This window comes from Panicum virgatum, chromosome 5K (genome assembly GCF_016808335.1).
Source record: "Panicum virgatum strain AP13 chromosome 5K, P.virgatum_v5, whole genome shotgun sequence".
Classification (NCBI taxonomy): domain Eukaryota; kingdom Viridiplantae; phylum Streptophyta; class Magnoliopsida; order Poales; family Poaceae; genus Panicum; species Panicum virgatum.
Window position 1 is genome coordinate 39,502,527 of NC_053140.1, and position 27,195 is coordinate 39,529,721.

At 56.4% G+C, this 27,195-nt stretch overlaps 2 protein-coding genes across 2 annotated transcripts; one reads left to right on the plus strand and one right to left on the minus strand.

The window, feature by feature from the left end:
- Positions 1-1,946: 1,946 nt before the first annotated feature.
- LOC120707433 (pentatricopeptide repeat-containing protein At2g15690, mitochondrial-like) lies at positions 1,947-22,487 on the minus strand. The gene is given in 4 exon segments (XM_039992338.1): positions 1,947-3,139; positions 3,142-3,246; positions 4,228-4,406; positions 20,835-22,487. Coding segments are annotated over 4 exon segments (1,746 nt in total). The 5' UTR covers positions 21,430-22,487; the 3' UTR covers positions 1,947-2,272.
- A 131-nt stretch (positions 22,488-22,618) lies between these two features.
- LOC120707432 (DEAD-box ATP-dependent RNA helicase 25-like) lies at positions 22,619-26,340 on the plus strand. The gene is made up of 10 exons (XM_039992337.1): positions 22,619-23,076; positions 23,426-23,532; positions 23,628-23,683; positions 23,807-24,028; positions 24,103-24,309; positions 24,386-24,472; positions 24,561-24,656; positions 24,732-24,947; positions 25,306-25,488; positions 25,724-26,340. Exons 1-10 carry the CDS (start codon positions 22,718-22,720, stop codon positions 25,949-25,951), a joined length of 1,761 nt encoding a protein of 586 aa, XP_039848271.1. The 5' UTR covers positions 22,619-22,717; the 3' UTR covers positions 25,952-26,340.
- Positions 26,341-27,195: the final 855 nt, after the last annotated feature.

Here is a 27,195-nt window from a genome sequence, read left to right on the forward strand (position 1 = left end):
TTGACAGACTAATAAATTTTAGCGAAAAGTCCGGTTTACGTCCTCCAATTATCGCAAAAGTCTGATTTTCAACCTTCAACTACGAAACCGGACAACATAGGCCATCCAACTGTCAAAACCGGGCAAATTTGGACCCTGGGGTGGTTTTGAAGATGGTTTTCCATTTTGTGAGAATTAAAAATATTCAATTTTACACTAAAAAATTTATAAGTAATTTATTTTAAGTCAAAAAATTATGAAATAGGTATCAAAAGTTTTCTAAAAATGTAACATATCTATTATCACATGACTTGTGAGCTATTCAGATCTAAGTTTTTTATATTCATAATATTTGGTTACTTTCCGTTATGCCTATTATTTTTAATAACTAAGATTCAAATGAAGCAATAATAGATAGGTTATATTTTTAGAAAAAAATTTGGTACTAGTTTCATATTTTTCTGAATTAAAGTCAATTAGTTTTGATTTTTTAAATCTAATTAGATTTATTTATTTATTTAAAAAATGCAAAACCACCTTCAAAACCACCCTAAGGGCCAAATTTGTCCGGTTTTGACAGTTGGATGGCCTATGTTGTCTGGTTTCGTAGTTGAAGGTTGGAAATCAGACTTTTGCGATAGTTTGAGAGTGAAAATTAGAATTTTCCCTAAATTTTAGGCAAACAGTAGGATATTCTTTTTTACTACCCTGACAAACTTGAGAACTCTCAGATGTAAGACATGATTAACTCATGAAGAAAATTCTTCTAAATTGTCAGCTTCAACTACTGTTTATAAACTTGTCCTAGAAGACCCTCTAGAGAGGGAAAACGCAAACAAGTGGTGTCCGCAGCTGCCCCCACCATCCTAGGAATTGTTCAACCGATGCTGGATTAGATATTTAGATGCTCTGCTCAAGTGGGCAAACAATTGTAAGCGATCAAAGTGTCTACTGGACCAATAGCATATGCTGATCTCGATATATTTCTTTTGCATTGAAAGATTAGCATTCAAGATATATTCATACTGGATGGTAGCAAGGCAAGAGAATGTAGTCCTCAACACAAGTATGCCATTTTTATACTGCCATTTTTATACTTCAAGAGGCTTACCAATGGCTAGACAAATAGCAACAAATTCTTTCTTACGCTGACAAACTCAAACCCTTACAAAGAGAAGGGCATTTGAGTAATTAAAAGATTAACTGATGAAAAAAAATCCTGTAGAGGGGGGTCAAAACGTAAGGGTAAAAAGTGGCCCTGAAAAGTAATGGTCTCGGTCCCTGGTTATTAAAACGTCGTGAAAACGTCATTTACACGATTAAAAGTTGGAGGATTTTGAAACGCTTGAACGTTTTGCCAAAATCACGTAAAACGACGTTTTATGACATTTAAACGTTCGTTTTAGGCGTTTTGGCGTTTTATCTCGTGAAATTCGGTTAAACGACGCTTGCATGGTCGTTTTATCTCGTGAAATTAGGGTGCTTGTGGACTTGTCATTCTACTATTCTATTTTGTTGTTTGCTTGATTGCTTTGGTTGTGAACATATTATTTTGGAACTATTATTATGTGAACCTACATTGGTTGTTTGGTATTTAATTAGTTGTTTGGTATTAAACTTCGTATATTATGTGAATTGATTATTTATATTGATATTTTTCTATATTATTTGTCACGACGTTTAAATGTTCGTTTAAACGTTTACAAGACGAAATCTGCTCTCCAACATTTCAACATTTTATCGTGCTAATAACCTTGTCTCGGTCTCCCACTATCTTTGGGAACAGTTTCGCTGATGCAGAGGAATAGGTGCTCTGGTCAAGTGGGCGAGCAATGGAGATAGCAACAAAAATGCTAGTTCACTTGACTCCACATAACCAAACAAGAAAAAAAAAGTGTTTTGTGCAAAAATATAAGATCCAACGGAGGAAGAACTGAGGCCCTTACAGCCATATAATAAATTATGACTTTAGAAAAAAACAACCATATAATTATATTCCAAACAAGCACATATTTCCCAAATAAACAATAATATTGATACAAAGAAGGATTGCAGGATCAATTACTGCATCAAGAACTGATAATCTTGCACAGAGCCACATATACAAGTGCTAGGAGCCAAGGACCTTAAGCATAGGCTAAGTATATTTAAGGATGAGACAGTACATCAGATACCTTATACTGCTTATTATGAATTGAAACCATGGCTGTCAGCATATATTCATATAGGACAGCAGCAATCCTGACAAGAAGAAGACTTCAATGTCACACCACATTTGGATGGCCATCCATCTTCACCAATAATCTCCACAAGAGCACTTTCCATCCTTGAAATGGTGGAACCTCTTATTGTCCCTAACAATAAGCTCTCTCCCAACGATCCTTGACATGATCTTGATGGCATTGTGGCAGTCCCCGCAGATCCTTAGGTTCTTAATGATGCGAAGCGGAGTCCTTGCTGGGGTGCTAATCAGGCCATAAGCAATCGCCAGCCTCTCACTATGGTACAGCAGTGCCTGCTCCTTGGCCTCCTGATCAATGTCATGCAGCACATACCTTGTATCTGGGACATATCTCTGCTCATTGACCACCTTCTTTTCAATCTTGGGTGGCAGCCGGTACTCTGCCAGCTTGTTCCTGCCATCAAGCATATTAATCCCCAGACGCCTCTTTGAAGGTGGGGTTGGTAGCTTCTTAGGATTTTCCTTGGATGGATCAAGCGACACCAACAACTCCTCTGCTCTGTCCTCAAGATCAATGTCTCCATTCATACGTGCCAGGTTCAAGACTGACTCCCAAACCATGGCGTTGGGCTCGAACGGTAGTTTCTCGATATACTCCATAGCCTCGTTGAGATGCCCTGACTTCCCCAGGACCTCAATGATCCCAACATAGTGTTCCACACCAGGCTCAATGCCATGGTCCCTGGACATGGCATCGAAGTAAAGGAATGCCTCCTCAATGGCCTCCGAGTTGGCACAAGCATTGAGCACAAGCACGTAGGTGTGTCTGGTCGGTGCCATGCATTCCTTCATCAGCTCGAAGAGCCGCAGGGCCTCATCCCCAAGCCCGTTCACCGAGTAGCCATCAATCATGATGTGCCACGAGTCCATGTCGCGGTCAGGCATATTGTCGAACGTCCTGCGGGCATGGGGCATGGGGCATGGGGCATGGCTGCGCACTTGGCGTACATCTCGAGCAGCTTGTTGTTGACCCGGAGGTCGCCGCGGAAGGGCGAGCGGAGGAAGAAGTCGTGCACCTTCCGGAGCTCCTCGCAGGGGCGGGCCCAATTGAATTCAAGGGTATTCAGTTGAATACCCATTATTTTTGACACAAAATCAAGTATATATACTATGTATTGTGTGGTGTATATAAAAAATAGAAAAATTATACTCTAATCCACCTCTTTCTCTCGAAATGGGCCAAACAGCCCAATCCAGCGGCCCAACACTTTGTCCCCCACCCCCTCACCCCTCCCACGGCTCACTCTCCACCGATTGGCCTAGTCCAGGCTCCAGACCCGGCTGACTTGCCTGGCCTCCCTCTCCTGACGCGCGCAACAGCAGGCAGCGAGTACCAGCGAGTACAACAGCGGCAAGCTAGGAATGGCCGTGCTGCGGCGGCCACGGCACGGCGCGGAGAGCCGGCGAGGCGGCGACGGGCGACGACGGATGTGGCCTGTGGTGCGGCTCGGCTCAGGGGGCGGGCGGCGACGAGCGCGGCACAGCTCGCACGGCCATGCGGCGGCCGCCGGTCCATGGGCTGCGGCTCCGCTCGGACCTCGGAGGTGATCAAGCGGAGGTTGGAGCCTCGGAGGGTAGCGCGCTGAGCGCGGCATGGCTCGAATTCACAGGCGTGCGCAACGGCATGCACGGGCGCGGCCACGGCCAGCGGCGGCGGCTCGGCCCGGTGGGCGGACGGCGAGCGCAGCCGCAGAACGCCGAGCGGGCGCGCGAGCGTGGCCACGGCCTGATGGCCATGCGGTGGGCGGTGGCTGTGTCTTGGCTCGGAGGCGGAATTGCGTCCACGACCACGAAGATAACTGTAGTAAGATAGCACTGTATTTTTCATACGCCTTTTTCTGAAACAATTATAAATAGAAAATGATACACTACAATTGTCTGCGAGCCTTTCTTTTGTGCAGATTGTTAGGCTATGGCTTCTGCCATGTTACTGCTCCATCACACCGAACCATAGCACTCATTTAGGGCAAAATTTTGAATACCCAAAGTCAAAATCCTGAGCCCGCCCCTGGCTCCTCGAGCAGCTTGGGGTTGGAGCAGGCGGCTGCGAGCTCATAGAAGGCGGGCGGGTCGGCGCGCGCCCCCTTGGCGAGAAGCTCGACGGCATCCTTCACCCGTCCCTCCCGGCACAGCCCCATCAGCTCCCCCGGCCCCGCCACAGGTTCAGGAGGAGGCGGCGGCGGAGCAGAGTTGTCGGGTGCCACAATTAGGGACACCCTAATTGAGGTACTAAAACCACTTTTAAAAACACAAACATATGTTAAGGCAACTGGGCCCACGAAGGCCCACGGCCTATTTCTCCCTCAGAGGAAAGGAAAGGACTCAAAGAAGTCCAGCATGTGGCCCAGCCACATCCCCCTCGGGCAGGTGGCCAATCTCCGCCTCGCTCGAGGGCCCCTCTCAGGCCCACCAAACAAACTCCGCCCCGCTCGAGGGTAGCGGATCTACCCTCAGGCGGGTCACTCATCTCCGCCTCGCTCGAGGGCTCCCCTCGGGACCCTCGACCGCGCAATCGCATTTCCGCCTCGCTCGAGGGCAGCGGACCTGCCCTCGAGCGGGTGGCCAATCTCCGCCTCGCTCGAGGGCAGCGGACCTGCCCTCGAGCGGGTGGCCAATCTCCGCCTCGCTCGAGGACAGCGGACCTGCCCTCGAGCGGGTGTCCAATCTCCGCCTCGCTCGAGGCCATCTTTCGGCACAAGAGACAAATGGCCCCGCCGCCCAACCGACCGCCGTACGAAGGCATTAAAAGCCAGCCACTCCACCACGGCTCAAAGGGCAGGCGGCGTCAGACTGCCACTCCCGCAGTGGATGTGACCGGCGTCCCGTCCACCGACCCCGGTCACCGCTCTGCCACCCCAGTCGCTGTAGCAGTACTGTGGGCATTCAATGCGGCACGAGGCAAGTTGGCGCCGCCCCCGTTACTGTTCTGCCGACATCCATCGCCGGACCCATCTCCCGCTGGGGAAGGGGTCCGACGATGTCACGTGTCCTGCCAAGAGGGGCACTCAGCACGCACGGGCGCGACCCCGGACCTCCCCCTCGTGGGGTCCGGGACTTCTACGCGCTCCCGGACCTTCTAATGTGCACACCCGCACTCCGGCCAGGGGGTCCGGGACCGTCCCACGCCATTACTACCACTGGTACACTGCAGGACGGCCGCCGCCATCTCCACGGGACCAAGGACGAAAATCCAGGACGACAGCGACACGCGCCGCCTTCCCACAGTACACTTTCTACAGTGTTCGACCACTGTACCCCGCGATTCAAGGGAGAACGACGACTTCCGCGCTCCTACACTCATGTACACCGCCTCTCCTTACAACTATAAAAGGAGAGGATGGGCTTCCTTTTGTAAAGGGGGGGACGGATCTCTCCAATCGAAGGGTGGAAGCAGGCTCCCTGAACTTCCCTTTTCAGAACTTTCAGCACGATTGAGTACTCATCTCAACTAACTCCACTTCTAGCAGAGACTTGAGAGCTTTCCTCCCACTCTCGTCCCGCTTGTATCCCCTACTGCAAGCACCCCGGGTGCAAGATAATACAGTGCCCTCGCACACCCCCTCTGCTGGACGTACGGCCCCACGGCCGGAACCAGGATAAACTGTGCGTTATTGTGATTGCCTCTTGCACCATCATCTGGGACGAGGAAACACGCAGCATTTACTAGTTGGGATCCAGGCCCCCGGGTCGGGACACCGACAGTTGGCGCGCCAGGTAGGGGCGCTGCGTGACATTTTCTCTCTTTCTCCCATTTGATCTCCCGGAATGGCGAGCAGATCCAACCCATACCCTATGGGCGTTTCGGATCCGTTTCCAGCGGGACGCGCGGTCTCGTTCGGGAGTCTTGAGTTCAGAGCAACCGGCGACGGTTACCTCATGCAGCTCCTCTCCTCCGAACGCAACCTCATCGCTCCGACTCCGCCAGCCCGACGTAACAGGCGCTCGGGTCAGCGTTCACGACAAGCACGCACGGAGCGGCGTCGTGCGGCCCGCCACAGCTCCCCCACGTGGGTCGAGGCTGGCGTGTCGCAACTCAACATCGCGGCCAGTGGGGCAACCGTCTCATCACCGCGTGCCTCGGCGTCATCCGCGCCGGCACCATCGCCTGCGGCAGCACTAGTGCCTCCCAGGGGGGACCCGACTTCGGTGTCTTCTTTCCCCTTCGGGATGCGCAACGCCGCCACCCGCGCCTTGTCAACCGTCGCTGACCTCATCGAGCATGAGGATACGCCGGGTCATCATCTTCTGCCGATCCGCAGCCTCAGCGCGTCGTCCCCTGACGAACCCTACCCCGAGACGGCGAGCTCGATCGCCGACGACGTCGACTTCTTCATGAACAACTTCACGGCCGAGGAGGCCGAGGACTACTCCGGGGTCCGCGACCCCGACGCTCTCCGCGCGTTCCAGCTGGCGACGGCCTACTGCCTCACCTGCTCCGAAGACTCCAGCGAGGGGGATTTCGATCCTTCCAGGGAATGCTTCATGGCGGACCTCGCGAACGAGCAAGACGACAATACTCCAGCCAACGACGAGGACGGCGGGGCGGACGTACGGGCAAAGCAACCGGTGGTCCCGCCCGCAGCCCCTTCCTCGTCAAGTTCAGCGGCGCGTCAAGCCCAGCTGGCGCAGCTCAACGAGCTTCAAGCCAAGCTCGACGAGCAGCGTCGGCAAACCCAGGAGCTACGCGCCGCACTCGAGCAGCAGCGTACCGTGCCTGGTGCGCACGCCCGGACGGCGGGACGTGTGGCCCGGGAGCGCATCCTGGCTGACGACAACGTCGACAAATCTCCGAAACTGCAAACGGCCGGCGAGAAACTCGTCGCTGCGGCTTATCTACTTCAAGCTATGCCGGAGCCATCGACACCTTCGGGCCGCAACCTGCGCCGCGAGGCACAGGAACTCATCGAGCAAGCTGCCGTGCAGCAGGCCGAGAGTTCTGCGTCTCGCATGCGCTCGAAGGCCCCGGAGCAGTGCGCTGGGACTGCGCACCAGGACCGTGAGGTTTCTGTGCACACACCCCCAGCAGGGAAGGGCAAGGCAGCCGTAGCACCCGGTGCGAGGGCACCCCCGGTACACGAGCGCATCGGAAGAGTTCCCGTAAGGGAGCGAATCCGCGACACTCGCGGGCACGCTGGCGACGGCGACGCCCGCAACGTCATCGACGGCAGGAGGTACACCCCTCGACGGGGGGGACGCTTCGACCCTGAGCACGACAGGGGTGAGTCACCGGAGCCTCCGGGCACCCGGGTGTTCAGTCGGGAGATCCGGACCGCGCATTTCCCCCCGCGCTTCCGACAACCCAACACCCTCGTCAAATACTCGGGCGAGACTGATCCTGCAGTCTGGCTCAACGACTACCGCCTAGCGTGCCAGCTAGGCGGCGCAACGGAAGACGCGGTCATCATCCGCAACCTCCCCCTTCATCTTGCTGACGCCACACGAACGTGGCTCGAGCACTTGCCTGCGGATCAGATCTACAGCTGGGCCGACTTGGTCCATGTCTTCGTAGGCAATTTCCAGGGCACGTACGTGCGCCCTGGGAACTCCTGGGACCTCAAAGGGTGTCGCCAGAAGCCCCGCGAATCCCTGCGTGACTACGTGCGGCGCTTCTCCAAGCAGTGCACCGAGCTCCCCAGCGTCACCCACGTCGAGGTCATTAACGCTTTCCTCGAGGGTACGACGTGCAGGAATCTGGTGCATGAGCTCGCGAGAAGCCGACCCGTTAATACCAACGAGTTGTTCGACGCTGCCACCAACTTCGCCGCCGGCGAGGAGGCTGTTGGTGCCATCTTCGACAACAAATCAAGCAAGCGCAAGGACGATGCGCCCGCGGAGGGCAGCAACGTCAAGCCCAACGCCCCCGCCAAGAAACAAAAGCGGGGGAGGAAGGGAAGGAAGCCGGTCCCGCCGGACCAGCGCGGGACGGGGCAGGCAGAAGACTCCGAGGAGGCCTTCGCAGCCGCCCCGGACCGCAAAGGGCCTCGAGGCCCCCCTCGAGGCGGTGGTGGCCAGTTCGACGACATGATTAAGAAACCGTGCCCTTACCACAAGGGCCCGGTCAACCATACTCTCGAGCAGTGCGAGATGCTCAAGAAATACTACAACCGCGTCGCGCATCGCGATGAGGACAAGAAGAAGGATGCTGGCGACAAAGGTGGAGATGACGAGTTCCCCCCAGTGGAGAACGCCTTCTTCATCTTTGGAGGAACGACGACGAATATGACTTCTCGGCAGCGCAAGCGTGAGCGCCGCGAAGTCTTTTCCGTCACCAAGGCCACGCCATCCTACCTCGACTGGTCGAAGGACACCATTGCCTTTGGCCGCGAGGACCACCCCGACTACGTCCCGCATCCGGGACGTTACCCGCTCGTTGTCGACCCCATCATCGGCAACACTCGCTTCTCCAAGGTGCTCATGGACGGAGGCAGCAGCCTCAACATCATGTACGCCCCCACCTTGGAGCTCATGGGGATCGGATTGGACAAGCTACGCCCCAGCAAGTCGCCATTCCACGGCGTCGCGCCGGGGAAGCGGGTCCAACCCCTCGGCCAGATCGATCTGCCGGTCTGCTTCGGCACGGCAGCCAACTTCCGCAAGGAGGTACTCACCTTTGAGGTGGTGGGGTTTCGAGGATCCTACCATGCCATCCTCGGTCGTCCTTGCTACGCCAAGTTCATGGCCGTCCCCAACTACACCTACCTCAAGCTCAAAATGCCGGGACCAAAGGGCGTCATCACCATCGGCTCTTCGTTCGAGCACGCCTACGAGTGCGACGTCGAGTGCGTTGAGCGCGCGGAAGCTCAAGCGGAAGACGAGGCCCTCGCAGCCACCCTCGACAAAATGGCAAGCGAGGCCTTGGATTCCACACACCGACATGCCGGGAGCTTCGAACCCACCGAGGGTATCAAGAAGGTGCCCCTCGACCCGAGCCACTCCGACAACAAGGCGTTGCAGATCAGCGCCACCCTCGACAACAAATAGGAAGTGGTGCTCGTCGATTTCCTCCGCGCCAATGCTGATATCTTTGCGTGGAGCCCCTCGGACATGCCTGGCATACCGAGGGAGGTCGCCGAGCACTCTCTTGATGTCCGACCCAACTCCAAGCCGGTGAAGCAACGCCTGCGACGCTTCGACGAGCTCAAGCGCCGGGCGATCGGCGAGGAGTTGCAGAAACTTCTGGCGGCCGGGTTCATCAAAGAGGTATTCCATCCCGAGTGGCTCGCTAATCCAGTATTAGTAAAGAAAAAGAGTGGAAATTGGAGGATGTGCGTAGACTACACTAGTCTAAATAAGGCATGTCCGAAGGTTCCCTTTCCTTTGCCACGAATCGATCAGATTGTAGATACTACTGCGGGATGTGAGCTCTTATCCTTTCTTGATGCTTACTCCGGTTACCATCAAATCAAGATGAAAGAGTCCGACCAGCTCGCGACTTCTTTTATCACACCTTTCGGCATGTACTGCTACGTTACGATGCCCTTTGGCCTCAGAAACACCGGAGCCACCTATCAACGGTGTATGCTCCACGTTTTCGGAGACCAGCTCGGGCGGAGCGTAGAGGCATATGTCGACGACATCGTTGTCAAAACCAGGAAGGCGGACGACCTGGTTGCTGATCTCAGGATCGCATTCGATTGCCTACGAGCCAAAGGGGTAAAACTTAACCCCGAGAAGTGCATGTTCGGGGTCCCTCGAGGCATGCTCTTGGGCTTCATTGTCTCCCAGCGGGGCATCGAACCCAACCCTGACAAAGTCTCGGCCATCACTCGGATGGGACCGATCCGAGACCTAAAGGGGGTACAGAGGGTCATGGGATGCCTAGCGTCCCTTAGCCGTTTTATCTCGCGTCTCGGCGAGAAAGGCTTGCCCCTGTATCGACTCTTGAGGAAAACCGAGCGCTTCACGTGGACCCCCGAAGCTCAAGAGGCCCTCGAAAGGCTGAAGGCATCGCTCACCCGTGCTCCCATTCTTACACCACCTACGGACGGCGAGCCCCTCTATCAATACGTGGCCGCGACGACCCAAGTGGTCAGCGCGGTGATCGTTGTGGAAAGACAAGGGGAGGGTCAAGCTCTGCCCGTCCAGCGGCCGGTGTACTATATCAGCGAGGTGTTGTCTGAGACCAAGACGCGCTATCCTCAGATTCAGAAGCTGCTCTACGCAGTAGTGCTAGCTCGACGCAAGCTGCGCCACTACTTCGAGGCTCACCCCGTCACCGTGGTCTCGTCTTTCCCCTTGGGAGAGATAGCCCGCAACCGGGAAGCCGAGGGCAGAATCGCCAAATGGTCTGTGGAGCTAATGGGAGAGACACTCACTTACGCCCCCCGCAAGGCAATTAAGTCCCAAATCTTGGCTGACTTCGTGGCTGAATGGACGGACATTCAGCTACCCCCATCACAAATCCGGGGCGAATGCTGGACTATGTACTTCGACGGGTCGGTGATGAAAACTGGAGCCGGAGCCGGCCTCCTCTTCATCTCACCTCTCGGAGAACACATGCGGTATGTAATCCGCTTGCATTTCCCTGCTTCGAACAATATGGCGGAGTATGAGGCCCTCCTCGGTGGCCTCCGCATCGCCATCGAGCTCGGCGTCAAACGCCTCGATGCGCGCGGTGACTCTCAGCTCGTCGTCGACCAAGTAATGAAGGAGTCCAGCTGTCACGACCCGAAGATGGAGGCGTATTGCAACACAGTACGCCGCCTCTAGGACAAATTCGACGGCCTCGAGCTCAATCACGTCCCACGCAAGTACAATGAGGACGCGGACGAACTGGCCAAGATAGCTTCGGGGCGGACCACCGTCCCCCCGAACATCTTCGCTCACGACATCTCCAGGCCCACCGTCGAGTTCAAGCAACCGACGGAGGCAGGCCCCTCGTCCGCCGGACCCTCCGACGGGAACCCCCCGGCAGACGGGGTCGGGCCCATGGATACTAACTTCGGGACAACCTCCGCGGACGAGGCCGAAGCAATGGAAGTTGACGAGGCCCCCGCTTCGCGAGACTGGCGCGTTTAGTACCTCGAATGGATGGTTCGAGGGCTCCTACCCTCGGACCGCGCTCAGGCGCGACGCCTTCCCAGGCGGGCCAAGTCCTTCGTTCTAATCGACAACGGGCTATACAAGCGTAGCCCCTCGGGTGTCCTGCAACGTTGCATCCCCATCCCCGAGGGCAAGGAGCTGATCCGCGACATCCATGCTGGCGTCTGCGGCCACCACGCCGCGCCACGCACCCTCGTGGGTAACGCGTTTCGGCAAGGCTTTTACTGGCCCACCGCGGTCGCCGACGCCACTGACGTCGTGCGGACTTGCGAGGGATGCCAGTTCTATGCCCGAAAAACACACCTCCCGGCCCATGCCCTGCAGACCATCCCCGTCACGTGGCCGTTCGCCGTGTGGGGACTGGACCTCATCGGTCCGTTGAAGAGGGCGCCCGGGGGCTTCACCCACTTGCTGGTGGCGGTCGACAAGTTCTCCAAATGGATCGAGGCTCGACCCATCGGCAAGATCAAATCCGAGCAAGCAGTCCAATTCTTCACCGACATCGTCTTCAGGTTCGGGGTCCCGAACTCGATTATCACCGACAACGGCACCCAGTTCACAGGCAAGAAGTTCTTGGTGTTCTGCGACAGCTTCCACATACGTGTGGACTGGTCAGCTGTGGCTCACCCACAGACGAACGGGCAAGTGGAGCGTGCCAATGGCATGATCCTCCAAGGACTAAAGCCGAGGATCTTCAATAAGCTGAACAAGTTCGGCCGAAGGTGGCTCACAGAGCTACCCTCGGTCATCTGGAGTCTGAGGACGACCCCGAGCAGAGCTATGGGTTTCTCTCCGTTCTTCCTCGTCTATGGCGCCGAGGCCATCCTCCCCACCGACATGGAATACGGATCGCCAAGGCTCATGGCATATCAAGAGCAACGAAACCAGCGAGCTCGCGAAGACTCGCTGGACCAAGTGGACGAGGCTCGAGACATGGCACTCCTGCATTCCGCGCGCTACCAACAGTCCCTACGAAGGTACCAAGCGCAGAAGGTCCGGCGCCGAGACCTCAACAAAGGGGACTTGGTGCTAAGGCTTTGGCAGGACAACAAGGGCTGCCACAAGCTCTCACCTCCATGGGAAGGACCGTACATAATCGCCGAGGTACTCAAGCCCGGCACGTACAAGCTGGCCAACGAAAAAGGCGAAGTCCTCACCAACGCTTGGAATATACAACAACTACGTCGTTTCTATCCCTAAGCATTTCAAGCAATTTCTATATTGTTCGTAATCGCATTTTCGATTTCCCGAAATAATAAGGAAGCACCCTTCACTTATCGCTTTTTGGGAACCTTCCCGACCTTCGAGGGCTCGGGCGCACACGAACATAGAGGTACGCTCGGCTTTACCCTCGGCAAAGCCGAGCCTCCCTCGGGGGCTACTACGGGGGGAACCCCCGAACGTCCCCAAAAAGTCGCCAGTGTTTTTTCGAAATATTTCCGTCTCGATCCTGAGCTTCTCGTATCCTTGGAAAAAACGGACGTGAGGCGTAAGCAACCACGGTACGGGGCTGGCCGAGTCGTGGGGCCGCCTACGCCTCCGGGATACGGCACCCCCCTCACCACCCTACGCCTACGTTGCTTATGAACGCGAACTTCCTCGCAGATGTTTATCTAAGTCGCGTACGAAGAACACGGAAATAAAGTAAAGGAACACAGGCTCGATCACACAAGGCCTCGACGGGCCACACATTCAAATTACGAAACAAAATCCTTTATATTCATAAAGTGCGATTACAAGGCATGACCATGATAAACACTAATCTATTTACATGGGCATCGAGGCCCAATTGTCCTACAGGCTACCATCCCCCCCTTGCGGGTCTTCAGGAGTGTCGAATTCGGCGATGGGAGGGATGTCCGCCTCGAGCTTCTCGGCGAGGACGGTGGCGAACTCCTCTGCGGCTGCGTCGGCTTCATCCATGATGGCCGATGCGGCGTCCGCGTCAGCATCATCCGGGACGACGTACCCCGACGACACCCTCTGGAGATCCATGAGGTAATGCGTCGAGGCCACGGCGAGAGCCCGCAGGACACCGAGGCGGAAGGTGCTCTTGGCATGTTCGGCAATCCGGCCGCCTAGCGCGCGCAGGCGGCTGATCACCGAACTGCCCGAGACGGCACCCTCCCCCTCGAGCTCTTGACACACGCTCACAGCGGTCTGCTCCAGCTCAGCAAACTCCATTTGTGCCGCCGTGAGCGCGGTATGGACCGCTTCCTTCGCCGTGGTCTCGTCCGCCACCTTCTGCCTCAGCTCTGAGCAAAGGAAATCAACGTCAGTTACGAAAAGTAACAAATCAACGGAAAATCAAAGGTACTCACCCGCTATGTTCTTCTGCGCCTCCTCCCTCTGGGTACGGGCGGCCTCTTCGAGCGAGGACAAGAAGGCTTCTTTTTCCTTAAGACTAGCCCCCATGTTCTGGAGGGCCACCTCCCTCTCTTCGAGGGCCACACCCTGTTCCTGGAGGGTCCCGGCGAGCGCAACCATGGCCACCTCTTTGTGGAGGAGCTCGGCCTTCTGTTGCTCGAACGTGGCATTGAGGCGCTGCAGCTCAGCGCTCTGCCCCTCCGCCTCACGAGCCCTATCCTCGAGCGCCGTCCGAAGGCGCTGCAGCTCGGCAGCTTGTGCCTCGGCCACTTGGGCCTTCTCCTCCGCTGCCGCCCTCTGGACGTCCCGCTCACCAGCCACCCGAGCCAGCTCCTCCTCCAGCGCCCGCTGACGCGCTCCCAGATCGGCCATTTTTGTGTTGGCATCGATGTTTTTGAGCACCAGCTCGGCGTTGTGTTGCCCGAGCTGGCCTATCTGGGAGTACAGCCGGTTCATCTCGGCGCTCTTCTCGCGCGATAATTCCCTCAGCTGCTGCAAAGGGGGACGGCGTGGGTGAAGACGCGCGAAAATTTAAAACCAATCCGAAGCAATTTCCGGGGGAAATACTTACCTGGCTGACCTGGTAATCTGCATTCTGATGAAGCTGATAGGCGCGGTCGAGGGCCCGCAAGATCTCGCGCCCAAAGCCCATCTGCTTGTTCCAGGCCTCCTCCTCCTCCTGCTCCTTGCGAAGGAACTCTGAGGGGACACCGGACGGGACGATCACCCCGAGGTGGCTCCCCTCAGACGCCCCCGCTTCGAACACGCCCGCACTGGCCGACGCGAACTCGACGATGTGGGCGGCGGCGCTCGCCGCAGCAGCGGGGTCGATATCCATTGAGTCCCCGTACTCCCCGCTGCTGTCCGGCAGCTCCACCACCGCCGTCGCGCCCTCCTGCGCCGTTGGCACGGGCACTATTGCGACGGTACCCTCGTCCCGGGCCTCGGTGGGCTCCGAGATGGGGGCTCCTTCTACCCCTGGCGCCTCTTGCGCCATGTCCTCCGTGAGGCCCTCGTCCTCGGCCCTCGAGGGCTCGAAGACGAGGGTCTCCTTGGCTGCTTGACCGGCAGGGCGCTCCTGCGCGCCCCCGCCAGTTTCTCCTTCTGTGGCCGGGCGGGCAGCGCTGTCCGCGTCGCCCTGACCGGCTTCAAGTCCAATAGCCGCTTGGGCGGCGTCGCTCTGACCGGCGTTACCCTCCTCCTCCCGGGCTCGCTGAGCCGCCTGAGCCCCTCGGGCCACGGCCTCCCGTAGCCTAGCGGCCGCCGCCTCGAGATCCGCGATGGGCGGGGGCTGCGGCGCCGTGTGTGGAGTACTGCGAGGCCCGGTCTTGAGAGCCTTGACCGGGGCAAGCCGCACTGCATCCTTGGGAACGGCCCCGGAGCTGGAAATCAAGAGACGCAAGTTAAGCAGGATCTAGAAGTCTACCAAATGCATAACAAAAAACGGAATCTAAAATGCTTACCCAGATCGAGCACTCATACTCCGCTTCCTCGTGGCGGTCTTCCGGACTCGGGGCATCGAGCTGTCCCTCGAAGGCTGCCCCGAAGCCGCCCCCCTCGTGTCAGCCCGGTCCCTCGAGGCTGCCAGCGCGGATGACTCCTCTCCCGCCGCAGCCTCGTGGCCATGGATTAGCACTTGGGGCGCAGGCGACTCCTCGCCGGCCACCGGCAAGGATGACTCCCGCGCCACACCCTCGAGGGAGAGGTTCACCAACAACCCCCCTGCGGCCCTCGGCTCCTCTGGCGCCACGGTCGCTTCCTCTTCTTCGTCCCACAGGTAGAACGGTGGGGGGCTCGCGCCCTCCCCGTCCCTCCTCGGAACGTGGTCCTCGGCGTCCGAGGCCTCCTCCTCATCCTCCTCCGAGGACTCGGGTGTGGCGGGCTGTGCCTTCCCCTCCGCGCGAGCAAGCTTGCACGCCTTGTCGTGCCCCGCCTTTCTCTTCCTTTTCCTTTCGACCTTCGCCTCCGCCGCGTCCTTCCGCCTCTTCATCTTCTCCGCGTGGAGGCGATTGATCAGGCGCTGCTCTGGGACCGGGGGCCTCGAGGCGCCGCACCTCAAACCCTGTAAAACACACCCGAAGAGGGGGTCAGGAAAAAGGGAACTACACGACGCACGACGAGTTCGAAGCCAAAACTTACCAAGGAAATATACCCCGGCTCGGGGCGCATCTTGATCCTCCAAAAATCCGCGGGATCTTGGGGAAACTCCGCCACCACGTACTTAGCCCTCCGGGCGGCGTTGGTGTGGGAGAGAAGCTTGCTCGACGTCCTTGAGCCTTCGACCTTGCTCCCGGGGGTGAGCTCGTAAATCGGCAGGGCCCTCTCCACGAGGGGGATCACCCTCTGCCGGTGAAAATTCGCGATGACGGCCGCCGCTGTCAGCCCCTTCCTCGCCAAGCGCGCCAGCGCGTCGGTAAGGACCTCGAGCCTGGCTTGTTGCGCTGGAGGCGACACCCCCCAGTCCCACTTCGGCGGTCGCTCCCGGAGAACTTTGTTGGTGAACTCCGGAAGCGCGCCCTTGTGGTTCCGGAGGTAGAACCACCCTCGGCTCCACCCGGAGTTGTTCGTCGTCATCTTGCTTGTGATATAAAAGTTCCTCCGGGTCGGGCAGATGTGGAACGTCAGGCCGCCGGCGCGCGCGTACCGCCTCGGCTGGTTCCGCGCGTTCTCGACGAAGAGCTCGCCGCGGAACAGATGAATCCAGAGGTCCCAGTGGACCCGATGCCGAGGTACCCCTCGCAGACAGCGGCGAAGACCGCCGCCTGCGAGATGGCATTCGGGCTGAAATTATGCAGCTCCACCTCGTAGTAGTCGCATAAGGCCCGCATGAACCTGCTGGCGGGAACGCCGAAGCCTCGCTCGTGGAGGCGCACGAAGCTCACGACATAGCCTTGCGGGGGCTTCGGCTCGGTCTCGTCCGGGCGCGGGGAAATCCACGCCGGCGCCCCCATGTCCGGGTTCCGTGGCAACAGCCTGTCGGCGACCAGCTGCTCCAACACGGCCACGGTGGCGGAGGACTTCCCCCATGGCAAGGGCTCCTGGATGTCCGACATCTCCGAATGTCAAGGGGGGATGGGAAAAGGAAGGCTCCGAAGTGGCTAAGTCTCTCTCTCCCTCTTTCTCCTTTCTCCTTCTCGCTCTTGGCTACGGGTTCAGGAAGCAACGGAGGCAGAAAAGGCGAAGGCGAAGGCGAAGCTGGATGGAGGCAAATGGACAGGTGAACCCTAAAACGCCCCCTTTCTCTTCATATTTATTTACCACGGGGGGCGCACCCACCGCCACGGCCTAAATCTACCGCATTCAGTGCGGTAGATTTTGCTATCACTGACGGGTGGGCCCCACGGCCGCGGAGTCTCCCACGCGCGCACGCAGCAATAAATGTGGCACGGTAACCGGCGGGCGCGGCGCGACTGTTGCGCTATCCCATCCGTCAGCCGCCGCCCCCGCCGCTTCGTCTGCCCGAGGCTGTCGCCTGAAAGGGCGCGCCCACACCGTGCCGCACAAATCGGGCCACGCCGCCCGCTACCGGCGGAAAACCCGCGCACACGCGTGGCTCAGGACTCTGCGACGTTTTCAGATCACGACGGAATATTCCTCCATGAGGTCTCTTTACCCTCGAAGGAATCGCATTTCGAGGCCTTACTGATCAGGGGGTCGAAGCCTGGCCCTTCAGGGGGTTCGACAGGCGCCCCAGATCACCAGAGTCAGGGACTGCTGGGATGTGCCGTACAAGCTACCCTCGAACGCGGAGTTCGAGACATCCTACACAGTGTTCAAGGCCAGTCGAGGGTGCCTAGAAGGGGGATCCCATCGAGGGAGAGCATCGAGCCCTCGAACCCTACCGAATGGGTTCGAGCCCCGCCTAGCGAACCCTCGCGAGCGCTTTATGAGACGTGTCTACGGACCACGAGCCGACCCCTATCGAACGGGGCACGGACGTCCGCTTGAACAACCCGCTAATAGCTCACTGAAGCAGCCATAGCTCGCGGCCCGGGCATGGGTAGCATGGTGCGCTTCACCCCTCCTCCCTGCGAAAGGGCGACGAGGGTCGTAATTAAAGTCGAGGGTTCCCCCGAACGCCTTCACACGGGCCCGGGCTCGGGGGCTCCTCGCAAACCATGGTTCAAAACCACACCCTCGAATAAATCGACAACCATCACTTATGAAGCTCCACGCGTAAACCGAACCCACCGCTATTAGCGTACGTCCCCCTAACAGCTAAAGCTGAACGCCAGATCGCCGTACCAGCACTAAGAGTGCCGAGGCCGGCTGGAAAAGTGCCGATGCCGGCTGAAAAAGACGCTGGACGGCCATCCCAGTAGAGCTACCCAGCGGGACAACGTTTATAGCCCTTGGACGAGCACAAACTCTCCTCCAAGGCCTCGGGGGCTACACCCGCGGGTGCGCTGACGCGCCCCCGCGAAGGTGACTTCACACATATTCGAGGGTCGTGACTCTCTATACACCCCTATACCCTCGGTAATCCTCCCCGCAGAGGAGAAAGGGAACTTTATTGTTCAAATGCAAGTAAAGATTACAAAGGGTCACCGGCGCGAAGCCATCGAAAGATACAAACACCTTGCCACCTATGTGGCAATTTTCCCTGTCTTGGGGAGGAGCGAGCGACGAAGAAAGGCACCAAGCCCCTAGTTGACGCAGCGGCGAGGCTGCTAGGGATGCGAGAAGCGGCCCCCAGACCTCACGGGTCCAGCGGGACGCTCTCCTCGCAAGCCTTCTTCTAGCGTCTCCTCCACCGAAGACCACGCGGGGGGTCAAGCTGGCGAACAGCGCCCTCCGCACCGTCTCCCCGAGAGCAACCTTGTCACCGGGGGGGACGATGCGAAAAACAGCCGCCGGACCTGGCGCCAGCGCCCCGGTCAGGCGTCTCCATCCCCCTTCAGGCTAGGGGACATTGCAGGAGCAGGACCCCACGGGCCCAATGCTCTTCCGCTGATCCCACTGAAGCTGAGGGATGGTGCGCACGCCCACTCCGGTCTTCCCCAACCGCTCGCAAGCATTCTTCTAGCACCAAAAGCCTAAAAAAGCCAGGCCACCCCATCTGGGGGGCGGTCACAAAAAGGCAAAGGAAACATTACAAGAATTGGGCAATGCTGGAAGAAAGAACTGGGAGGTTGGAGAGGAAAGGGAACCCCACGATCCCTATTTATAGCTGCGCCGGGCGTAAAGCTTCAAGCCTGTCGAAGAGCGGTGGCTTGTATCACCCGTGACGACACAGCGCACCACGAGCAAAAGATATCCTCGGTCCCTGCACCGAGACACGACCGAACGAAATAAAGCGGAGCTGAGCCCCCGGATGCTAAGCGGTGCAGCATCGGCCCTGGCCGGATGCCCTCGAACGGCGCGCCGTAAAGCAACCAGGAACGCTGGGGCCAAGGCCCTACGTACGGGACAGCACGATGGAAGCACCAGCTGCCAAGCAGCGGGTGCCACCGTCGCCCTGGCCCCCCTCAGTGCGTGGACACGTTTCGTCCTTCAAACAAACAAACAAAAGGGCACGCGCCTCGAGCACCCTGCCCGCAGGCGCACTACCCCGTCTGACGAGTTGTCACATCCGCGGGGCCGGCGCCCAGGCGCGCCTGGCGGGGGCACGGCAGTCTCCGATCACATCGAAGGAGAAATCGCCGAAATACCCTTTGGCCGAATCCCTTGACTCGACCAAAGCCTCGGGGGCTACTGTCGGGTGCCACAATTAGGGACACCCTAATTGAGGTACTAAAACCACTTTCAAAAACACAAACATATGTTAAGGCAACTGGGCCCACGAAGGCCCACGGCCTATTTCTCCCTCAGAGGAAAGGAAAGGACTCAAAGAAGTCCAGCATGTGGCCCAGCCACATCCCCCTCGGGCAGGTGGCCAATCTCCGCCTCGCTCGAGGGCCCCTCTCAGGCCCACCAAACAAACTCCGCCCCGCTCGAGGGTAGCGGATCTACCCTCAGGTGGGTCACTCATCTCCGCCTCGCTCGAGGGCTCCCCTCGGGACCCTCGACCGCGCAATCGCATTTCCGCCTCGCTCGAGGGCAGCGGACCTGCCCTCGAGCGGGTGGCCAATCTCCGCCTCGCTCGAGGACAGCGGACCTGCCCTCGAGCGGGTGGCCAATCTCCGCCTCGCTCGAGAACAGCGGACCTGCCCTCGAGCGGGTGGCCAATCTCCGCCTCGCTCGAGGCCATCTCTCGGCACAAGAGACAAATGGCCCCGCCGCCCAACCGACCGCCGTACGAAGGCATTAAAAGCCAGCCACTCCACCACGGCTCAAAGGGCAGGCGGCGTCAGACTGCCACTCCCGCAGTGGATGTGACCGGCGTCCCGTCCACCGACCCCGGTCACCGCTCTGCCACCCCAGTCGCTGTAGCAGTACTGTGGGCATTCAATGCGGCACGAGGCAAGTTGGCGCCGCCCCCGTTACTGTTCTGCCGACATCCATCGCCGGACCCATCTCCCGCTGGGGAAGGGGTCCGACGATGTCACATGTCCTGCCAAGAGGGGCACTCAGCACGCACGGGCGCGACCCCGGACCTCCCCCTCGTGGGGTCCGGGACTTCTACGCGCTCCCGGACCTTCTAATGTGCACACCCGCACTCCGGCCAGGGGGTCCGGGACCGTCCCACGCCATTACTACCACTGGTACACTGCAGGACGGCCGCCGCCATCTCCACGGGACCAAGGACGAAAATCCAGGACGACAGCGACACGCGCCGCCTTCCCACAGTACACTTTCTACAGTGTTCGACCACTGTACCCCGCGATTCAAGGGAGAACGACGACTTCCGCGCCCCTACACTCATGTACACCGCCTCTCCTTACAACTATAAAAGGAGAGGATGGGCTTCCTTTTGTAAAGGGGGGGACGGATCTCTCCAATCGAAGGGTGGAAGCAGGCTCCCTGAACTTCCCCTTTCAGAACTTTCAGCACGATTGAGTACTCATCTCAACTAACTCCACTTCTAGCAGAGACTTGGGAGCTTTCCTCCCACTCTCGCCCCGCTTGTATCCCCTACTGCAAGCACCCCGGGTGCAAGATAATACAGTGCCCTCGCACACCCCCTCTGCTGGACGTACGGCCCCACGGCCGGAACCAGGATAAACTGTGCGTTATTGTGATTGCCTCTTGCACCATCATCTGGGACGAGGAAACACGCAGCATTTACTAGTTGGGATCCAGGCCCCCGGGTCGGGACACCGACAAGAGTGCTGCTGCGGGGGCGGAGGGTCGTAGCCGTGGGGCGGGGGCGGCGCCTGATCCTGCGGTGGTGGAGGCCCGTAGCCGCGTGACGGCGGAGGCGGCGCCTGCTTCTGCGGTGGTGGAGGTCCGTATCCGCGGGGCGGTGGAGGTGGAGGTGGCCCCTGATGGTGTGGTGGTGGAGGCCCGTAGCCGCGTGGTGGCGGAGGCGGCACATGCTGGTGAGGGTGTGGAGGCCCGTAGCCGCGGGGCGGCGGAGGTCTGTGGCCACCGGGCGGTGGAGGCGGCACATGCTGCTGCGGCGGAGGCCCATAGCCGCGGGTGTTCCCCGGATGGGGCGGGGAGGGATGCCCCTGCGGGGGCCACTGTGGAGGGGGTCCGGGGGGAGGAGGGTTCCGCGTCGGGGCCCACTGCTGCTGATGGGGCTGGTGGACATGGTTGGGAGCGGCGGCGGCGGCGGTGGCGGGGGAAGGGGGAGGGTGGTAGGCGTAGGATGCCTGGGAAGAGGAGAGTGGGCGGGCGAGGAGGTGGAGGAGGGAGCGGGACCTAGCGGAGGAGAAGGCTGAGGAGCGGAGCGGGCGCAGGTGGATGGCGGCCATGGCGATTGAAGAGGGGCGAGTGGCGAGCGGGCGCAGAGGGCTTGGGGCAGTGGCTTGGGGGGTTTTAGGCGACGGCGAGATTGTTGGAGGAGATGGGCCAGCAAGGCTTTAAAAAGAGAGGCTATTCCCTTAGAGCTATTATAAAAATTCTTAATTCCTCACGTACCATTAAAAATTTGTGTCTCCTACCGAGCCATCAAACAAATTTTGTCTGGACTTCGGTGCCCCTACCGTCAATATTTGACTGTTTTGCTCCAGTGCAGCTGTACCCTCCTCCCTCCCGTGGCCGGCCAATCCAAGACGCTGCGCTAGGCGGAGGTGTCCCCTCCAACGACAGGACGACTCCTTGTTCGAGATCTACTAGCCTCGGAGTGCCCCTCAGCTGGTCCTAGGGCAGCGGCATCTAACTTCCCGTCACCGGCTAGCTCGGCGGCGGCCTCTCCTTCCCTAACCTCGATCCCGGCCGGACCTACGGCGGCCCCCTCTCCCTCCTACTGCGACGTCGTCTGCCGGCCTACGCCTTCTGCACCTCGCGTCGTCCCCAACCCCATCGCCCAGCCTTCCCCCACCCCGCTGTGAAGCCTCGACACGCTGCGCTCCGCAGCGGCGGCATCTATGCTCGTCCACGGTCTTCCACCCTGGAGACGCGACGACCGGCCGGCCAACGGAGCTGCATTGAAAAAGGCACACACACGCGACGACGGGCCGGCCAACGGAGCGGCACCTCACCTTGGCGCACTGCCCCAGAGCCACGGCTCGCCTCGCCGGCCACCGGAGCAGCAGCTCGCCCCCGCTCGCCTCGCCGGCCCGAGCTGCACGGCCCCGCCCGCCTCGCCGACCGTAGCAGCTGCCGCTCGCCTTCGCGCGCCTCGCCGGCCGGAGCTGGAGGTCGCCCCTGCCCACCTCGCCGCCGGAGGTGGGGTCACGCGGGGATGAGCGGCAGGGGCACCGCCACACCAGTCCACCGCTGTGCTGGAGATTGGAAAGGGTAAAATAGACACTTGTTCCTTCTATTTCTGTTAACTTTCGGTCCAAACGGACAGCCAAGTGACGGAAGTAGACGGCGGTGGCAGGTGAGTCAACAAAAAATTGGATTGATGGTTGAGTAGGAACAACAATTTTTTTAGTGATACGTGGAGAATTGAGAATTTTTATAATAGTACAAAGGGAATTGCCTCTTAAAAGGAAGCGCCCTGGAAATATCTTATCTTCTCGTCGCCGCGCGCCAAGCTGCAAGCCCAGAAGAGCACCCCCTGTCCTCCCAAACCCAAAACCCCGCTTGCCGGAGATGGCCAGCGGCGACCTCCTCCTCCGCACCCACGCCGGCGCCCCGGTCCTGACAAGGGCCTTCCCTTGCCGCCTACTCGTTCTGACGAGGCGCCGCCGCGGGCTCGTGTCCCCCCTGGCCGCCGCCAAGGTCGGGGTCGCCGGCCGGGCCAGGCCGGGCGGCACGGCGGCCGTCCAGAAGCGGCGGCGGAGGGACGCGGGGGAGAGCCTCTCGTTATCCAGGGTGGTCATGAGGAGGGACGCTGTCGACGAGGATGAGGAGGAGGACGTCGAAGGGGAGGCTCTGCAGCTGGGCGCGGGCGCGGTGACGAGGGGGGACGACGAAGGAGGTGTGGATGGCTCCTACCTCAGTGACACGAGGTAATGGCCTGCGCTACGGTGTAGAAATGTGACTGCATTCTTTTCTACTCCATACAAAAGAATTCGAACTTGTTTATTGGTTATTACTGTTGCTGTATGTACTAGTACAGCTGATATTTAATTTGAAAATACGAGTTTTTTTCATAGCTTGTAAGCCCATACAAGTTGTAGTAGTGGCCCGTGTTAGCACAAATCTATAATACTACAAATCAGTTATTACTGCCTATTCAATTGAGGTTATAATTTCATACTGGTCACTACCCTGTTAGTGTTCATATGAATAATTGTCATTTGTTATGGCATCTCCATTTTGTTTTATCCTTTTAATAATGTATTGCACATGTTGCAGGTTTGATCAGTGTGCCATTTCTTCTCTGTCTTTGAAAGCTGTCGAGGATGCTGGATATGAAAGGATGACTGAGGTGCAGGAAGCAACGCTGCCCATAATCCTTCAAGGTCAGTGAAAAATGCAATTATTATTGCTTCACACTGTGCTATCAATATCTTGTGAAGTCTGGAAGGTGACATTTCAATGTTTTGTCCCTGTATAGGCAAGGATGTTCTTGCAAAAGCAAAGACAGGAACTGGCAAAACAGTTGCCTTTTTGGTATTACTTCTTGCCCTTCAGTTAGTCGATTTGATGTCACTAGCCCCAACAGAATTACTGCAGTCACACTATTTAGCCGTCACACAATCTGAGTATCTGACTGAGTTTTCACCTTTGTTTCAGCTTCCAGCTATTGAGGTTCTCTCCACATTGCCTCACCAACGGAATCAGTTACGACCACCTATAAATTTGCTGGTGATGTGTCCTACTAGGGAGCTTGCAAACCAAGTGGCTGTCGAGGCCAGGAAGCTTCTCAAGTATCATCGCTCACTGGGCGTGCAGGTTGTAATTGGTGGCACACGAGTAACTCAAGAGCAACGAAGCATGCAGGCTAACCCATGTCAGGTTGTAGGCATCAATTGCAGTGTGTTCACACCTAGTTTTGATATATTCACTAACACTTGGTACTGGTCTAATAGATCCTTGTTGCTACACCTGGAAGGCTTAAGGATCATCTGGAAAACACACCTGGTTTTTCTACCCGACTCAAAGGGGTTAAGGTTCTTGTTCTTGATGAAGCTGACCGCCTACTGGATATGGGATTTAGAAGAGATATTGAGAAAATAATCGCTTCAACTCCTAGAGAACGACAGACACTGTTGTTTTCTGCTACTGTTCCAGAAGAGGTACTTTTCTTCTTTCATTCTCTCACTATGCCCTTTTGTTCTTTGAACAGTTTGATGAATTGAAGATTAAATTTAGGTCCGCCAAATTTCGCACGTGGCAATGAAGAAGGATTATAGGTTTATCAACACTGTTAAAGAGGGAGATGAGGAGACACATTCGCAGGTTTATATTTGGCATTTCTATGAGCATTAGTGGTAAAAATTTAAAGCTTGCTAGCTCTGAGGAACCCTACTCTCTTTTACTGCATCAGGTGAGCCAGACTTACATGGTTGCACCGCTAGACCTGCACTTTTCTATCCTATATGATGTATTGAAGAAACATGTGGCTGAAGATGCAGACTACAAGGTAAGTGAGGTCACCAAGTTCCCAGCTTATATCTTAGGAACTTTCAGTGTTGTCATTTCACATATAATTTTTCAGGTTATTATATTCTGTACCACTGCAATGGTCACCAAACTTGTGGCTGAAGTTCTTTCTCAGCTGAAACTCAATATAAGAGAGATCCATTCCAGAAAGTCACAGTCTGCTAGAACTAAGGTCTCGGATGAATTCAGGAAGTCAAAGGGCTTGATACTGGTCAGTTCTGATGTTTCTGCCCGTGGTGTTGACTACCCCGATGTCACCCTTGTAATACAGGTGTGTACTTTTTTTTTGTTTTACAAATCATCCTGTTGTAAACTGTTGTTGCTATGAGTTAATGCTAATCATTTGCTTCAATTCCTTAATATTTGTACACTCGAGCTATCGTGAGTCTTATATCTGTATCATGGGTTCTACAAGTCATCTATGGAAGGGTGGTAATGGATCATGGCCCTATAATGCCCCCTTCACAATCCAACTCAGTCCTTAAGTATTCTTAGCTCAAAATTTTACGAAATATGAGCCCGGCCTTTAAGTTATCTAGGCTAAATTTAAGGCCCTATAGCACCTATGGCTATTAAAAAAGATTATCCTTTTCTCAGAAATGACCTCTGAAAATTAATTTGTCTTGCAGGTTGGAATTCCTGCAGATAGAGAACAGTATATACATAGACTTGGCAGGACTGGACGGAAAGGCAAGGAAGGCCAAGGACTTTTACTGTTGGCTCCTTGGGAAAAGTATTTTCTTGGTACTGTTAAGGATTTGTCCATATCAGAGGCTGCAGTACCTTCAACCGATTCAAGTGTTGAGACAGAAGTAAGTAATCTATTATTTGCTTGCCATGTATATGTGATTAATTCATATCTTGTCCATATATGCAAGTATAATTTGTCTGGGCTTACCCCTATGTGATTGGGAATTGATGGCTTTGTTGTTGTTGTTGTTGTTGTTATTGAAGTCTATCTTTCGCTGCTCAACAAAATTCAATTTTGTTTTTTGGACTGTAAATATAAAGTACTCAATGTCTTCTTATTTATGCTTGATTTGATAGGTCAAAAATGCTGTCAGAAAAGTAGAGATGAAGAGCAAAGAATGTGCCTATCAGGCATGGCTGGGGTACTACAACTCAAACAAGACGATTGGTCGAGACAAGTCCAGGCTTGCTCACCTTGCAGAAGAGTTCAGCCAAAGCATGGGCCTTGCAGTTCCTCCAGCAATACCTAGAAACATTCTTCGTAAGATGGGTCTTAACAATGTTCCTGGGCTCCGATCGTCATAATCATGATGCTTCAATACCAAGCAGAACTGCATAACTTGTGGTAAAACAAACATGGGCATTTTACCAGCCATAATGCCCTCAACCTCGTCACCAGTATACAGGCATAGTACTTCCGTATCGCAGGTTTTCCGCATTTGCAAATTGTTACTGAAGGTCAGAAGTTTTGACAAACGCCTTCATCCTGCGCATAGGCCTGGAGTTCAGAAGTTTTAGGCACAAACATGACCTGTCCATTAGTGTCTCAAATTTTGTCAAGTCCACTATCCACAGGGATAGTTGAAACAGACCGAGTGATTCTTGATATATAGCGGTTTGTCACAGTTTAGTAATCTGTATGAAATGTCCTATCTGTGAACATTTTTGTGATGGGGTCTTGCCCATTTCGACAAGAGAGGCGGTCCGCGAGTGCATTTTCACCGCAAGCGTTGATGATCTGCGCCTCTTGCCTACGACTACCGAGTCCATGATGGTGCTTGCCGTTCCGGCTGGCAAGGCGCTCCTGCGAGACTAGCCGTAGCGGCACGCCATTTGCCTGTGTTGTGAACCGTGAAAGCTGTGACGTGTGCGCCTGCCGAGGTCACACAGGCAGACGGACAAGCCGCTCCGCATGATGAATGGCCGTTGCTAACGTCCACAGTCACTCTAGAGCTCGAGTCTGTTTTGGTTGCCACATGAGGTCCATCTTACACCCACCCTAAACCCAAATCCTGCGCATAGATACACCTGCATGAGTGGATGTAGCATGTACGGGGCGGCTGCAAAAATATGTCTGTATCATAGCTCGATGCATACGCCCAAGTCAAGCGTTCTCTACTCATGGAGGTCCGGGCGTCCGGCAGATGCATTGCAAATGGTATGGCTCTACTTATTGGTCTCAGTGCACGTTATTACATCTATCCAATCAAGCACCCAAACATCTTCAGGTGCACATTATTGCATCTGCCCAATTTAAGATGTGATTTAGGATTTGTTGTTGAGCGCAGTTGGTTATTATGCTTATGGAGGAACCTATCTTAAAGTCTTGAATTAGCACATGTGCTTGTATTTTCGTAGATTTATTTTAGGATCTTGGCAATATTCTTTCAATGATAAATAACGTTGAAAGGTCCATTGTTTTTTTTAAGGGGAAAGGTCCATTGTACTCTTACTCCTATACACCGTGGGAGGGGAGGCCTGAGAGCAACAGGAGAACATGGAGCCGACATGTGTCTCGATGGACCCTCGGCACTCCACCGCCCGCTACG